The 15529-nt window shown below is 47.4% G+C and overlaps 1 protein-coding gene across 2 annotated transcripts in view; it reads left to right on the top strand.

The window, feature by feature from the left end:
- Positions 1-15529, top strand: part of PRKCB (protein kinase C beta) — a 182610-nt gene that overhangs the window by 153813 nt on the left and 13268 nt on the right. For both annotated transcript variants that reach the window (XM_083413995.1, XM_083413994.1), the window contains exon 16: positions 5188-5328. In XM_083413995.1, the coding sequence (XP_083270121.1) occupies positions 5188-5328 (141 nt within the window). The remainder of the gene's footprint in view (positions 1-5187; positions 5329-15529) is intronic.

Here is a 15529-nt window from a genome sequence, read left to right as displayed (position 1 = left end):
GCCGGAGCGGTACCTATTTATCTACTTCCACTTTGACGTGCATTCAAACTGCTAGGTTGGCAGGAGCTGGGACCGAGCAATGGGAGCTCACCCCGTCACGGGGATTCAAACCGCCAACCTTCTGATCAGCAAGTCCTAGGCTCTGTGGTTTAACCCACAGCGCCATCCGCATCCCTCATACAATTCTAGGTTGCATCAAAAAGAGGTCTAGTGTCTGGATCAAGAGAAGTAGTAGTGCCGCTCTATTCTGCCTTGGTAAGACCCCACCTGGAGGACTGTGTCCACTTCTGGGCACCACCATTTGAGAAGGATGTTGACAAGTTGGAAGCTGTGCCGAGGAGGGACCAAGATTATCTGGAAACTAAGCCTTTTGAGGAACTGCTGAGGGAGCTGGGTATGTTTAGCCTGGAAAAGAGGAGGCTGAGAGTTGATATGATAGCCATCTTCAAATATCTGAAAGGCTGTCACATAAAAAGTGATGGAAGCTCATTTTCTGCTGCTCCAGAGGGGAGGACCAGTCCAGAAACAATAGATTCAAATGACAAGAAAGGAGATTTTGACTAAACATGGGAATAAATTTCTGACAGTTAAGAGCTGTCCGACAGTGGAACGGGGACTCCCAGCAGGATCATCCATGTGAAGGAAAGGGGGCTAACATAACACCTCAAGGAGACAGGTTCCTGTACAGCCTCTCGTGGCTATACTAATTTTCTACTTGAAATTATCTTTTTATAAAGTGGTATAGGGGAACATCAAAACTGTGACCCCACAATCTCTCCTCAGGTACTCCAGTCCATTCTACTGTCTCAAGACTCTGCCAGCTTGCTTGAGGGCCTCTTCCCACCTGGTTGCCACTGTGAGAACAAGATGGCTGGCCTAAGATGGGGCCCCTTTGGCCTGATCCAGCAGGGGAAACCTTATATTCTTACCGCCTCATTCTGCGACATGTGTCAAAATCAGCACAAGGCTGCACTCCTACGTTAGCCTAGGAATAACTGAATTAGCAGCAGATACTTCCAATAAACAGCTCCTGGGCCTGGCTGTGAATTGTGCAAGTTAATTTGGTTTGTATCTACTTGTCAGTTGTGTGCAATGTATCCTACTTCTCATAGACACGAATTCAGAGGTATACACAGTTCAGAGTGGTGTGGTGCTGGCCTCATATTGCCACTACATTTGGCTGGCTGCTGTCTTAATGAAGACTGATGCCATGTATTTGTGCTTTGCCGTTTTGATCTGTAGCACTGTTTTAATGTCACGTGAAACGTCATAAGAAACTGACTTATGCTGCATCAATCCCATTGGTCCACCCAACTCACGCTTGTCTACCCTGATGGGCAGTGTCTCTCAGAGTTCAGGCAAGGAGTAAGAACATAAGAAGAGCCTGCTGGATCAGGCCAAGGGCCCATAAAGTGCGAAAGACACAAAGACTGTTACCTTCAACTATGGAGGGAGATTGTAGCCATCATGGCTAGTAGCCATTGACAGCCCCCTCCTCAATGAATTTGCCTAATCCCCTTTTAAAGCCCTCCAGGTTGGTGTCTTTCACTGCCTCCTGTGGGAGAGAGTTCCGTAGGTTAACTGTGCACTGCATGAAGAGTCTCTCACATAACATCCCTGAGCTACGGTTGAGAATGAGGAATGTCTTATGGGAGCACTTGCAGCCTATAAATAATTGCTTTTAAATAAAATAATGGAATACACACACACTGACCGCTCTCTCTCTCTCTCTCTCTCTCTCTGCCCACATATTTGCAAGCTTTTTTTCCTGAGCCATAAGAGCTCTAACAAAAGGCTCTAAGGATGCTGAATTCTGTGTCAAGCACCACTCAGTCAGGGATGCACTGGAGACTTGCAGCTCCAGCTGTCAGGTGAAGCAGGGCTGGTTTCCTGACGCTGTGCAAAGTGGTGCAGAAGCATGGATGGGTTCTATCTTGCAGGGGGCAAATGATGCCTCCGAGCTAGAGTCTGAATTAAAGCACTGTGAATAAATTGTTAGCTGTAGGGGACAAAGCAGAGCAGCCTAGAGGCACTCCAGGGCATCCTCCACAACCAAGAGGGAGCTGGCATCAGGAATCTTCGAAATGCAGTGTCTGTTCTATGCATTGCAAGCACATGGGCTCCAAATGCATCACCCTCCATGGTTCTGCCCATTCCCTCTTGCTGCCCTGGGATCTGAAGCCCAAACACATGCAGGAGGTCACCTGACTCCAAACTCCTCCTCAGGTCCCCATGTTTGGCATGAGGCTGCCGGTTCATGCCCTCAGCCCTCATCTTCAGCTGAAGAATGGGCCACAGCAACAGTTTTGCACATGGAAGATCCCTGTTTCAATCCCTGGCATGCCCCCTGCCTGAAAACCTGGAGGGCTGCTGCCAGCCGGTGCTGACAATACTGAGTTAGGTGTGCCAGTGCTACAAATCTATGCACAATGAGGATATTTTATTCTACGAAGCAGCACAAACTCAAGACCCCGGTGCATATAAAATGGTGCTGTGCTGTCCTTGCAAACATACTATAGTATATATACAATAGTAATGGTGAGGCAGCTAGAATTAGCCTGGAAAATATAGTTTCTGTCCTTATTGCAACACAGCATAAAATAGTCCTGAGCAATTGAGTGCTAGTAATCAGCTGCTTCAATGCATCATCTCCCCTTGTTGAAATGGAAGAACAAGGAAATCCCAACAAAAGAACAGTGGAAAGGGAAATTGATGGACTATGCGGAACTGGCGAAATTGACATACAAACTGCGAGACAAGGACAACTGTGGCTTTAAAGAAGAATGGGAACTTTTTACAAATTACTTAAAAAAACAACAAAATGAATTGGACTCCTTGGCAGGTTTTGAATAAACATAGACAAATTTATTCTTGTTTACATAATAGATAGACAATTTAAGCATTTTTAAAATTTTATAATATGCAGAGAATAATATGTGTTGAAAAACCAGAGAAAGGAGCTGAGGGAAGTCTGGGGGTGGGTGGGAGGGAGGGTTTTTGTTGGGGAGGGGGGGAGGAAAAAAATGGGGGGGAATGAAAAATGATATGTTTTTGATAATTTATGGTGTTGAAATTCTTAATAAAAACTATTTTAATAAAGAAAAAATGTAGATTGCAGTTCAGCCTTCCAGGCGTTAAGAGCATAAGAATATGAGAAGAGACTGGTGGATCAGGCCAATGGCCCATCTAGTCCAGCATCCTGTTCTCACAGTGGTCAACCAAATGCCCCAATTAGAAGACCACAAGTGGGACCCAAGCAGAAGAGCACTCCCCCCCCCCCCGCTATGGTTTCCAGCAACTGGTATTCAGAACCATTGCTGCCTCCAATGACAGAGGCAGAGCCATTGTAGCTAGAAGCCATTGATAGCCTAATCATCCATAAATTTGTCCAATCCTCTTTAAAAGCAATCCAAGTTAACAGCTGCCACTGCCTCCTGTGGAAGTGAGTCCCATAGTTTAACTACGTGCTGCATGAATAAGTACTTTTCTTTTCTCGGTCCTGAATCTTCCTGCATTCACCTTCCTTGGACGTCCACCTGTTCTAGTGTCAGTGTTTTCAACTACAACTCCCATCACGCCACACCTGCAATTTTGAAGCTGATGGGAGCACAGCTGTGTTGGCTGAGGCTGATGGGAGTTGTAGTCCAAAACATCTGGAGGGCAGCAGATTGGGAGCACAAGGGAGGCAGCTGTAGTCTCTTGCCGTAGAAAATTTCCAGTGTTATTTGTCAAGGGCTATGTATTACTGACAGCACTTTTGGCAGAGGTGAGATTTGCACTGGAGACCTCCTCACTTGTGTCTCTGTCGTTTTAGCCACTTCACTGCACTTAAGTTCCTATAAGTGTCACTGCACCCAGAAAGAGGCTTGCTTTACCCACTCAGCCTTTAAACCAGAACTCTCTTTCATATCCCCTTGGTTTATCTAGCCTTTTGCATCCCTTGCTATCTGTCTCTTATCTTGGGGCCAGAGCCGTGTACCACCATCACCAGGATATTAATGTTTCTTCCGAGTCTCTGGGTTCACTTTTTATTTTTTCTGCCCCGCTCGCTGGAGAGTTGGGGTGGGAAGAGATGTAGCTTGGCTGCTTGAAAGGCACATCCCAGCGATAAAGAGCAATAATTCATGCCTCGTCCCTTTCTCGCCGAACGTGCCGTTTCATTAACTGAAGCCTTCGGAGCCGGACGCTGCCAATTCCCTCCCTGTTCTTGGTGTTAATGAAAAAGAGATTCTGAATGGAGATGGCTCCGTGCTAAACCGGGTGGGCAGTCTTTGCACTTAATTGCTTTTACAGCGTCAGGTTTGCAGAGATTGCCCTCAAAGTATAAAGCTGCCTTTCTTACCTCTTCATGGTGCCGGGTAAAAGCAGCCCCACATCTTGCCTAACCTCTGATCCACTTTCAGCTGTAGAATGGGAGTCGTTTGCATCCATTTTTATCACTTGTGCCTTCTTTAAAAGCATTCATGAACCAGAACGGGGTTGTTGTTGTTTCGTTTACTTACTTACTTACACACACACACACACACACACAACAATGTATAATAGCAGATACCCCCAAAAAATAAGAGTAGGAAAGGATGACTAGAACTCAGCATAGAGGAACAAATTTCCATACTAAAATTGAAACATAATAAATTAATATTACAGGGTTTCAAGTAACACAAATGGGTTTACATTATTCCAGTACATTGTGAAACTACTCCATTTCTTGATAAAAACATTCTGTTGTTGCCTGCCCTCTCTGTTTCTCACTTAACCATGCATCCTATGTCCTAAATTGTTGTTATCCATTCTCCCATTGATTATGTTTTCATTTTTTCCCATTTCAGACCAATAATAATTCTGGCAGTAGCTAAGAAATGTTGCATTAATTCCCTGTCCTCTATTCAGTTTCTTTAACATAGCCACATAGGAAAACTAGAGACTCCGTGAGCAAAGCATAGCCAGCTGTTACTTCCATTGCCATTGCTATATCTTCCCAGAATTTTCTGCTTTTGGGACATGCCCAGAATATATGCCATATCCCAGCATTTGCAGCTTTGCAGGCATCCCTGACTGTTCTATATATCCAGTTAAGACATTGCAGTGTCAGGTGAAGCAGAATGTATGTTGGCCACCTAACTCGAATGGTTCGCTATTTAACAAATAAATGTGTGTCCCCCCCCCCCCCATCTCTGTCTCTCCTAGCTCATGACCAAGCATCCAGCAAAGCGTTTGGGGTGCGGCCCTGAAGGAGAGCGCGATATCAGGGAGCACGCCTTTTTCCGCTACATCGATTGGGACAAACTTGAACGGAAAGAGATCCAGCCTCCTTTCAAGCCCAAAGCTGTAAGTTCCTCCCCTCCCGTCTCACTGCCACATTTCTCTTCTTCCAGCAGAGACCCTCGCTTCGCATCTGCAGCGTACATTTCAAGCACTCTTGTGCCACTTTCGACGCTTCCCCCAAAGACACCTGGGAACTGCAGTTTGTCAAGGGCGCTGGGAATTGCACCTGTGCAAAGGATTTTCCTAACAACTCCCTGCACCCTTTAACAAACTAGAGTTCTCGGGATTCTTTAAGGGAAGCCGTGGCTATTTAAAGGGGCATCAGGGTGCTTGGAATGCTGGGTGTGGATGAGGCCAGTTATCACAGCCCCTCCTTGACCCGTACAATAACATGTCCCCTGTCTTATAGCTGTGACTATGTCGGTGTCCTGCATTAAGGGATGCTTTCTGTTGACTGATTCACACATGCAGGATGTGAGGTGGTCGTCCTGTGGGTGCGCAGACTGCAGGATGGGGGCTCACATGATGGGAATATCCTCCATCAGGGGTGCAAACTTGAATAAAATATTGGAGGGGGGCAGGTAAGCCCCGCCCCACGTAATCAATCACAAGACATACACACCATTTGAATGGCAGTGCACATCAAGGGGGGCCTCAAATATTTTATGGGGGGGCGAAGGGACCTCGTCGCCTAGAAGTTGGCTCCTATGTCCTCCATACAAAAATAAAATACAATAATCCCCAGTACATATTGGGTAGAAAAGGTCTACCCTAGTTTTCTCCTTGACATCCTAATGAAGGAGTCTTTTTGAGGGAGGCATTCAGTCAGAGATGCTGGCAGCATCCTATGAGCTTTGATTCATTCACTTCCCACCTGCAGCTGAGATGCAGGTTGGTGGCCTCAGCCGCTGCTGTTTGCAAGAACTGGGCCTGGGTTGATTTATAGTTCTCTGCAACTCCACAAAATGGCTGCAATGTGGGAAGCAGAGTTCCTGGCTCTCTTTTCTAAGGCAAGGCATGGGATGTCCCTGTACCCGCTCCGAAAAGCTTGCCTGATACGTGCCTATTCTCTGAGAAAGATGCGCCTGTGATCACTTTCTTGCATTAGCTCTAAGTGCGTTCGGCTCGAGAAGGCCACGTGGCGATGCCAAGGTCTCCTGAAAGTCGCCCATGGGAGGCATAGACAACATAACCTTTACCCGGTCTACGGAAAACACTCTGCTGGTTTCCGTCTGGCCAAAATGCCACTCTTAAATCACAAGCCTGCAGAGAGGCAGGAGCAGCCCTGGTACCAGAAGTGGGGTTTCATTAACTCAGGCTACATGGGAGCCTTAATCCATGCTCTGCTCACCGGGGGGGGGGGGGGGGAGAGAGAGAAAGGACAGGGACAAAAGGTCCTTCCTTTTCTTAAGAGTTTTGCAACTGGTACCCAACTGAGACGGTTAGACTTCTGAATGTTCAAACCACCATTGGCTTTTCTCACTGGCTTGTCTGTTGGGGTCTCCTATCCTGGGTCCCATCTCTGCCACCAGCATCTGAGTTGGAGCCATGCCCCCCTCCCATGCCTCTCTCTTTCCCTTGGAGAAGGGGCTGAGAAAAAGGTCCTTTTTGCTCTCTCGGAACCTCTAGCTCAGCAACTGCACTGTACGCCTGAATCATTCATGACGTGGTAATTCACTCAGCAGGTAAAAGGCAGGCAGGCAGCAGCTTGAATAGTTTATGAGCAGGCGCCAAAAGCCAGGGAGAATTCTTACCCCAAAGAGGACCTGGTGTTCGGCCAGCGTTTCTGCGCCCAATCCCCGGATAATGGCACTTTCTGCAAACTCCTAAAAGGAAAGGGAGTGCGCTCCCCAACTTTGTACAACCACACTTGGGATCCTAGTGTACAATTCTGGTTGCCTCGCCCAAAAACAGGTACTGAAGAGTTGGGAAAGGTTCAGAAAAAGAAAGTTGAAATGATGAAGAGGATGGAGCCTCTCCCTGAGGAAGAAAGATTGCAGCCGATGGGACTTTTTAGTTTAGAGACAAGGGAAGTAAGAGGCGACATGATAGAAGTTTGTAGAATTATTCATGGTTTGGAGACAGTGGATAGAAAGAAGTTTTTCTCCCTCTCTCCTAATACTAGAACTTACTGAAGCTGAATGTTGGGAGATTCGGGACACATAAAAAGAAGCAATTCTTAATGCAGTGCATAGTTGAACTATGGCACTTGCTCCCACATGAGGCAGTGATGGCCACCAACCTAAGGTGAAGGTAAAGGGACCCCGGACCATTAGGTCCAGTCGTGACCAACTCTGGGGTTGCGGCGCTCATCTCGCTTTACTGGCGGCGTACAGCTTCCAGGTCATGTGGCCATCATGACTAAGCCGCTTATGGCAAACCAGAGCAGTGCATGGAAACGCCGTTTACCTTCCCACCAGAGCGGTACCTATTTATCTACTTGCACTTTGATGTGCTTTCAAACTGCTAGGTTGGCAGCAGCAGGGACTGAGCAACGGGAGCTCACCCCGTCACGGGGATTCGAACCACTGACCTTCTGATAGGCAAGTCCTAGGCTCTGTGGTTTAACCCACAGCGCCACCTGTGTCCCTGGCCACCAACCTAGATGGCTTTAAATGAAGACTAGACAAACTCTTGGACAAAAAAGCTGTTGATGGCTAAAAGCCAGGATGGCTGTGCTCTTCCTCTATTGTCAGAAGCAAGAATGCTTCTGTATGCCAGTTGCTGAAAACCACAGCAGGGGCAAATGTTGCTCTTGTGCTTCAATCCTGCTTGTGGGTTTCCTGCAGGCATCTGCCTGGCTGTGGTGAGAAAAAGATGCTAGACTAGATGGGCCATTGGCCTGATCCAGCAGCTTCTTCTTATGTCCTTATTGTCAACTTCCAGTCATCTAGCTGCAGCTCAGTGGCAAAGTACTTGCTGTGCATTCAGAAGGTCCCAAGTTCATTCTCCAGGTAGGGCTTTAAGTGACTCGCAACTGAAAATCACTGTCAATCACTAAGTTAGATGTAGAAGAAGAGTTTTGATTTGATATCCCGCTTTATCACTACCCGAAGGAGTCTCAAAGTGGCTAACGTTCTCTTTTCCCTTCCTCCCCCACAACAAACACTCTGTGAGGTGAGTGGGGCTAAGAGACTTCAGAGAAGTGTGACTAGCCCAAGGTCACCCAGCAGCTGCATGTGGAGGAGCGGGGAAGCGAACCCGGTTCACCAGATTATGAGTCTACTGTTCTTAACCACTACACCACACTGGCTCTCCTCTGTATGAGACAGCTTCCTGTGTTCCTACATAGAAAAGCCATGTCTCAGAGGTGGAGGACATCTGCATTATATGCAGGAGGTCCTAGGTTCACAACCCTGATATTTCCAGTTAGGGTTGGGAAGGTCCTCTGGGGATCTGCTGCCAGTCAGTGTGGACAGTATTGAGTTGGCTGGATCAGCGACTCGGTATAAGGCAACTTCCTATGTTTCTCTCTTTTTTCATGAGCTGGTTTGGTTATTGCTGGGCTCTTCCTTTCCACTTTCTGACTTTTCCGCCTCCTGCATCTCTCGCTCCTGCAGTCTTTTCACTTTGAGTGCCTGGTTCCTTGTGCTGCACCTGAGAGCGGCCAGCGCTGTTCCTTGAAGCACCCCCAACCCCTCCTCTGCTCAATAATCTGACAGATTGGTTGTGTTTGTGTAGAAGTGGCTGTTCTGACAGGGTCGTGCATGGCTGATCTTTCGCGGCCATCCCTGCATACCAAGTGGCTTGGAGCAAACCTGACGCCAGCTCTCCTTGAGATAATTATGGGCTGCTGGTGGTGGTTGGTTTTTTTTAAAATCAAATTACTTCTTTACATAGAAGCCAGGGCTTGGAGAGCCTGTGTGATCTGAAGGCAAAGCTCAGGCAAGGGGGATGCAGCACTTTCTTACTAATAGTTGCAAAATATATAGTGCAATCCTAGAGGTGTCTATGCAGAAGTAAGCACCACTGAGTTCAGTGGGGCTTACTCCCCAGTAAGTAAACATGGGATTGCAGTCTCCATGACAGAGCGATGGCCTCTTTGGATGTAGGGCTTAGATGTTTCAAAGGGTGGGATGTTAAATTGCTCCCACTGAAAGTGGCAGGCCTGTGTTTCTATTGATTTATTGATTTATTAAATTTCTATCCCCCCAGCCTTCCTCCCTAAAGGTGTACAGGGTAGAGTACAACAGAAACAAAATAAAACATATTTTATAACAATATAAAACCATCTCAAAATGTTTAGAGCATCTGTAGGGAAAATTAAAAGCAATCACATCCCCTCAGTTCTTTTTATTTAATTTCACGGCTGCCGTGCCCACAGAAGCAGGAATGCTTTTCCACTACTCCTCAAAGCCAGTAGTGAGGGAGACAGATGAGCCTTCTCTGAGAAGATGTCCTGCAAATGGGAAGCACCACGGAGAAGACCCTACCATACTGAACGCCAACCAGGCAGCAGCCAGAGGCAGCCCCCAGCCAACGGGGCCTCCCCTGTGTTGACTCCGGCCCCACTCTGCCCCATAACATTTGGGGCCACTGATCATGTGTGCTCTGACATCCCATTCTCCATTACTTTGTGCCCTTCCCTTCTCTGCTACATCCTTGGCAGCAGCTGGTGAGGAAAGGGAGGATTTGGTCATGTCAGGGTGCAAGGTGAGTAACCCTAGGTGTTATGGGGGAAAGTGACTCAGCCCAGGGATGCTAACTTTTGGCACCATTCCTTGATGTCACAAGATTTAAATGCCTCTTAATCAAGAAAAACCCCTAGGTGCCAGCCAACCTGGTGCCCTCCTGATTTTGTTTACACTTTGACACTATAACCTCTACCCCACCCCACCCACCCACATAAGGCAGAAGGCATGGAGACCCATCTAAGAGCTTTGGGCTACAGATGCCTTCTGGCTGTGCTGGCAGGGGCTGATGGGAGTTGTAGTCCAAAGCATCAGGAGGGCACCAGGTTGGGGAATCCTCTTGTAGGAAGTTTCATGTAGTTGCATCCCAAGAGGTATCTTTGACCTCATCTAAAGTTGCAAATAGGAAAATGCTTCTCCCACCCCCACCCCCATTTCCACAACAAATGCTGGTCAAACGCCTGAAGGTTAGAGGTGGATCTTGAAGGCAGAAGTTTCCGAAGCCCTCTCATTAATTTCAGTGGGTTTACTCTGAGTAGAGCTTAGTTGGAGATATCCCTAGATTTTCTTCTGTCTTTGCAAGGGGTTGGTGTTTTTTTAATTGCTCAGCTATATAATTAGTGGGGCTGCAAGCTGTAATCATTTTAATGGGCAGATTAATCAACTCATGTGTTAGTTGTTTAATCAGAAGGGGCCAGTTTTAATGGGTAAGGGCAAACTCTTATTAGTGGGGGCTGAATGTCAAAGGCACACTTCTAATTACAAAGCCACCAGAAAGAAAGAAAAAGCCCAACAGTCCTGACCTGATAGTACTGAGTGATGGCTTTTTATTAATTTGTAAATTATCTCCCCAAAGGCAGCGATATGCAGACTTATTGATTTATATGAAGTGGCCTAGATCCCTCTTTCCTTTATGAAACGATTCCAAAGTGGCTCCCGTGATAAAATGAAATGCAATGCATTCAAAAGAAATCCAATATAACATGACTAAAGAAACCAAATTCCGACAAGAAAGCATCAATCACGGAGGAAACAGTGCTAAAATAATGAAATCTGGGAGGGAAATCCATCAACTAAGGACAGCCACATCTTGGCCAAAATTCCAGAAGGAATGTGGGGGGGGGGGCTCTTTGAAATCATACTCAGAGTAAACCTATTGAAGCCCATGGGATTAAGCTTGTTATAATCACCAAATGCCATGCCTCTTCTGGTTCTGGGAGACAAGTGGGATGGGGAGCTTGTCGCAGCAGGAGGAAGAGCTATGCATCCCTCTTCACAATGCACAGCCCATCTCTGCCTCTTGGTCTTCCTCCCCTTCTGCTTCTGCTTCTATCTCTGGACTGCCCTCTGCCACAGACTCTCCCCACTCACTACTGTTACCTCTTCAGCTTCCAACACCTTCTTCTCCCAGTCTGCCCTCTCTTCTTCCTCTGACCACTCATAGTTGTCCCACCACTGCTCCCCAGGCTCTGAGCCTTCTTCCCTCGGGGCTTCCGCAGCTGGTTCCTCCCAACCAACCAGTCCATGGCAGGCTTGCTGCTTGCTGGATCAATCAATACAATTAAGAGTTTGCAGCTTGTGTGGGGTGCAGCTGGCGAGTGAAAGTATTTATTTCTGGATGGAGCTGCATAACGCTTTGAGGAATGAGGGTCAGTGGTCACATCTCATCCGTACAAAGGGCAAAAGCTGAATTACATTCTGTGGGAAAGCAGAAACATGCTCGCGCACACCCCAGGGGTCCGGTTCTTTTAAATATGCACTACAGCACCCCATCAAGGTCATTTCAGGCAATGGCGCTGGAGCTGCAGCTGTCATTGTGAGCTTGCAGCCCTCACATCCTGTGCATCTCAGATGGTCCTAGAAATCTCAGCCGTTTCCAGGAGTTTGGTTAAGGATCAACAGCTGAAGTCCTGGTAGCTAAATGCTTCACTTCATCTCTGAATACCAGGTGCTGTTGGGGGGGGGTGTATCACAGTAGTTCCCAAACTCTTTCAGCCCCCTCCCTGGTTCCATAAACTCACCCCCAACATTCTTCAGAACAGTGGTTTGCATGACCCACTAAAGAAGGTAATAACCCAATAAAATTCAAAAGTGACAATTAATTGTACACTTGTTCAAAATACTGCTAAAACCATTTCATTTAACTAATTCAACAAGACTGATGAACTTGATCCAGTGATGCCAACTTTTCAAAGTCTGATAGTCATTTGCAGCTCCCCCAGCCACCCCCTTGCCTCTTAGCTGCCCCCTAAGTAATCCTACCTCCCACTTTGAGAACCACTGATGGTGGATCTTGTTGGAATACCTAACCATCATGCCAGCCTCCCCCAGCCTTGTGCTGTTGAGATGTCTTGAACGACAACTCCCATCAGCCCCATCCAGGATGACGGCACTGTAGTAATCCAAAACACCTGGGAGCTGTACTTCCCAGAACATCTGGGCAGCACCAGGTTGGTGAAGGCTGTGTTGCAAGTGCAGAAAGCCTTTCCTAGTACAGTCCTCATTCTGAAACAGGGAGGAGGAGGAGAGACACAGCCCTCATCCTTTACCGCCAGTGTTGTCAGGCGCCCTGCCTGATGTCTCTGCTGCACCAGGTGCTTCTGAAGCTAATAGGCAGTGACAAGTGTATTTTCAAAGGTTTAGCTGCACGTCCAGGAGCAGGCTGAGCTGGCAGGCGTGTGAGGCTTACAGAAGCAGGTAGAGCTTCCTGCCACACTGCTGCCTGGCCTAGGCTTGCCTTTTTCCTCTTCTGTTTCGGATGCTAAAGCCAGTATCAAGACATGACTGAGGAGGGCTGCGGTTTTGGAGCATAGGACCATAGGAAGCTGCCTTATACTGAATCAGACCATTGGGGCATCCAGTGGTGCTGCGTCCTTTGCCAGCACACTGGGTGAGAACGGGAACGAGGCGTGGAGGGTTCACAAGACTGCACTGCACTGCACTGCACTGCACTGCACAGCCTGTCTGCCTGCCTGCCTGCCTGCCCATGCAGTGAGGAGCCCACCTGGCCAATTCTTAAATTTTATACACCACTAAAATGTAGAAAAACCTCAAGATGGTTTACCAAAAAATGACAAAACAATAAGAAGAATTAACAATAATGTAAAACTTGCAAGAAGTCAAAATAACAATAGACTGAGAACAGATTAAAACTCACATCAACTTTTGAAACATCTGGGTAGGCTTATCTAAACAAGAATGTTTGTAGCAGGCACCAGAAAGGGCACAGCAAAAGTGCTTGCATGATGTCAATAGGCAGGGAGTTCCAAAGTGTAGATGCTGTCCTACTGAAAAAAACAATATGGACAATAGGTTGGAGGGGACTGGCCTAATGAATCTTATAGGATGGTAAATAACCATTCTGCATTTCATTTCCCACTCCCCAAGCCCGACCAACAAATGCTTGTCCACAGAAACACTTGCCCATTTTGCTGCTAGGTAAACCTTTTTCAGGTCAGCTGTTTGGCAAACCTCCAAGGCAGTAAGAAAACATAAAGAGCCACCATGAATGCCTCTCGAGAGTTGCTCCCCATGTTCAGATTTGATCCATGGATGGTGCTGCTAAGTAGGTGCTTTCCATCTGTCTTAAGGGGGTTGATTCCTACAATGCAGGCAATTCAGCTAGATGACCCTTGGGGTCCCTTCCAACTCTACAGTTCTGTGATTCTATGATTATGATGAGGTATCACACACACACACACACACACACACACACACACACACACAGACACACACACAGAGAGACATGCCTGCATGGAAGCAAGGGCTCCTGGGAACAGCGCGGGGGCACATGAGCTGTTCAATCATTTTGATTTCCGAATGTCATTCTCCGTGAGACTTGCTGCTGTCAGGTCGGGTTAGAGGAGACGAATGTCTTTGAAGCTGTCTTCTGGGACGTGAATCATGTGGAAAAGAAGTTCTCTGCAGTTGCAGACTTGTGGCTTGTGGAGAAGGCGCTTGAAGCAGCTTTCAAAAATGTCCAAGGCTTAATAACCACCACCCCGAAAAAATAGCTGCTTAAAGAAAAACACAGACATCCAGGCAGGCAGCTACCTTTTACAACCGTTCTGCACATCCAGCTCTTAGAGACCCTGTGAATGTTTCTTGGGAAGATAAGCTTCAGTGCACGTGCTGATAAAACTCCTCCTCTTGCAGCTGTGAGCTGCAGACTCCGCTATCCAAAATGAAAATGGCAAGAGCAACCTTGCGGATTGCTGCTTGGCTCCTGCACTCAAAGGGGGAGGGGGTAAAGAGGGGCTCTTGCTCCTTCCCCAAACATGTTTTGCTTTCCCACCAGCCCCTGGGTAAGAGTGACACTTGTCACACTATAGAACGCTGCAGAATCTCCAAAGCGCTTCCCTGACATGGTTTTAGAGATTTTCCCGATAACGCTCTGGTAGATCATTATTGAAGAGGGAAGAAGTGCAAGCTGAGAGCTTGCCCAGCCTGGGGAAGGGCCATTGGCAGAGCACCTGCGTTGTAAACCCAAACCACAGTTGCAGAGCTGGAGGAAAGCTTGTGGGAGTTGGTGAGACGCGGGAGTTCTGAGGAAGGATCCAAAAGACACCAGAATGGCCAGTTCTAATGCTTTTATTGAAGAAAGGCATAGGCTTACAGCACAGCAGCCTGTTAGTTCCCCTTGGCCCAGCTCAAAGCCTTTCATGGGACAGGCTCCACAGCAAGGAGATGGCTGGGATGCAGGTGGCCCGTACCCAAAACATTACAGATAGTTCCTCTTCTGGGCTCAGAGCCCAACATCCCAGTTCCCACGGATAAGGGTACCATCAAAGCAAGCCAATTAGTATATCAAAGCAGGCATATCTAAACATGTATGAGCCCAGAACCACAGCAGCTTTTGATTAATGAAAGGGTTATCTTGAGTGCCAACATGGCGTAAGCCCAGCTTCTGGAGCAGTTCACCTTTGATACAGCACAACCTGCTTTGTGTGCAGAAAGTCCCAGGTTCAACCCCCAATGGCATCTACAGGAAGGGCTTGGAAAGAGTCCCTGCCTCAAACCCTGGAAACCCACTGCCAGCCAGTGTAGACAACACTGGGCTAGATGGACCATTGGTTTGACTTATATGGTATCTTCCTGTGTTCCTAGTTGGGGCATGATTGAGATTTGAACCAGGGCTTGCCTAGGAGCCTATCTAAGGAGAGACCACCCCTGAAAAGGCCCCTCTCCTTTTATTTATTTCAGCAGGACCAGATGTCTAGAAGTTAGCAGCCCCCACTGGCCTTAGGAAATTAGGTTCTCCTTGTGGAAGGGGGCATATCCAGATCTCAGGCTATCTGTGCTTCCAGAGACCACAAGCCAAAACACAGCATATCTGCTCTTCTCATATTTTCAATAGGCCTCTTTGGGGATGTGAATTAGCTCTTGGATTTTCCAGGCATAGGGCTCTATTCAACACTCTCTGTCCTCTAGTGCAAAGTGAGTTTTAATGTTGCACAACAGATGAATCCGATGCCATACCTGCGCTAACAGAAACTGATTGCACCATGGATTTCGCAATCTGTTGTGCCACAAAGTTGCCATCAACCTGCTTATGTGTTATCTCGTGCAACAACATTTCACTGGTGCAAAACCAGTGGAACAAGTATACCGCTAAGTGACTTTAACCTAGCACT

Source organism: Podarcis tiliguerta (genome assembly GCF_965153285.1).
Source record: "Podarcis tiliguerta genome assembly, chromosome: 14".
NCBI classification, from domain to species: Eukaryota; Metazoa; Chordata; class Lepidosauria; order Squamata; family Lacertidae; genus Podarcis; species Podarcis tiliguerta.
The sequence above is the reverse complement of the archived record's forward strand: the minus strand, read 5'-3'. Positions and strand labels throughout refer to the sequence as shown.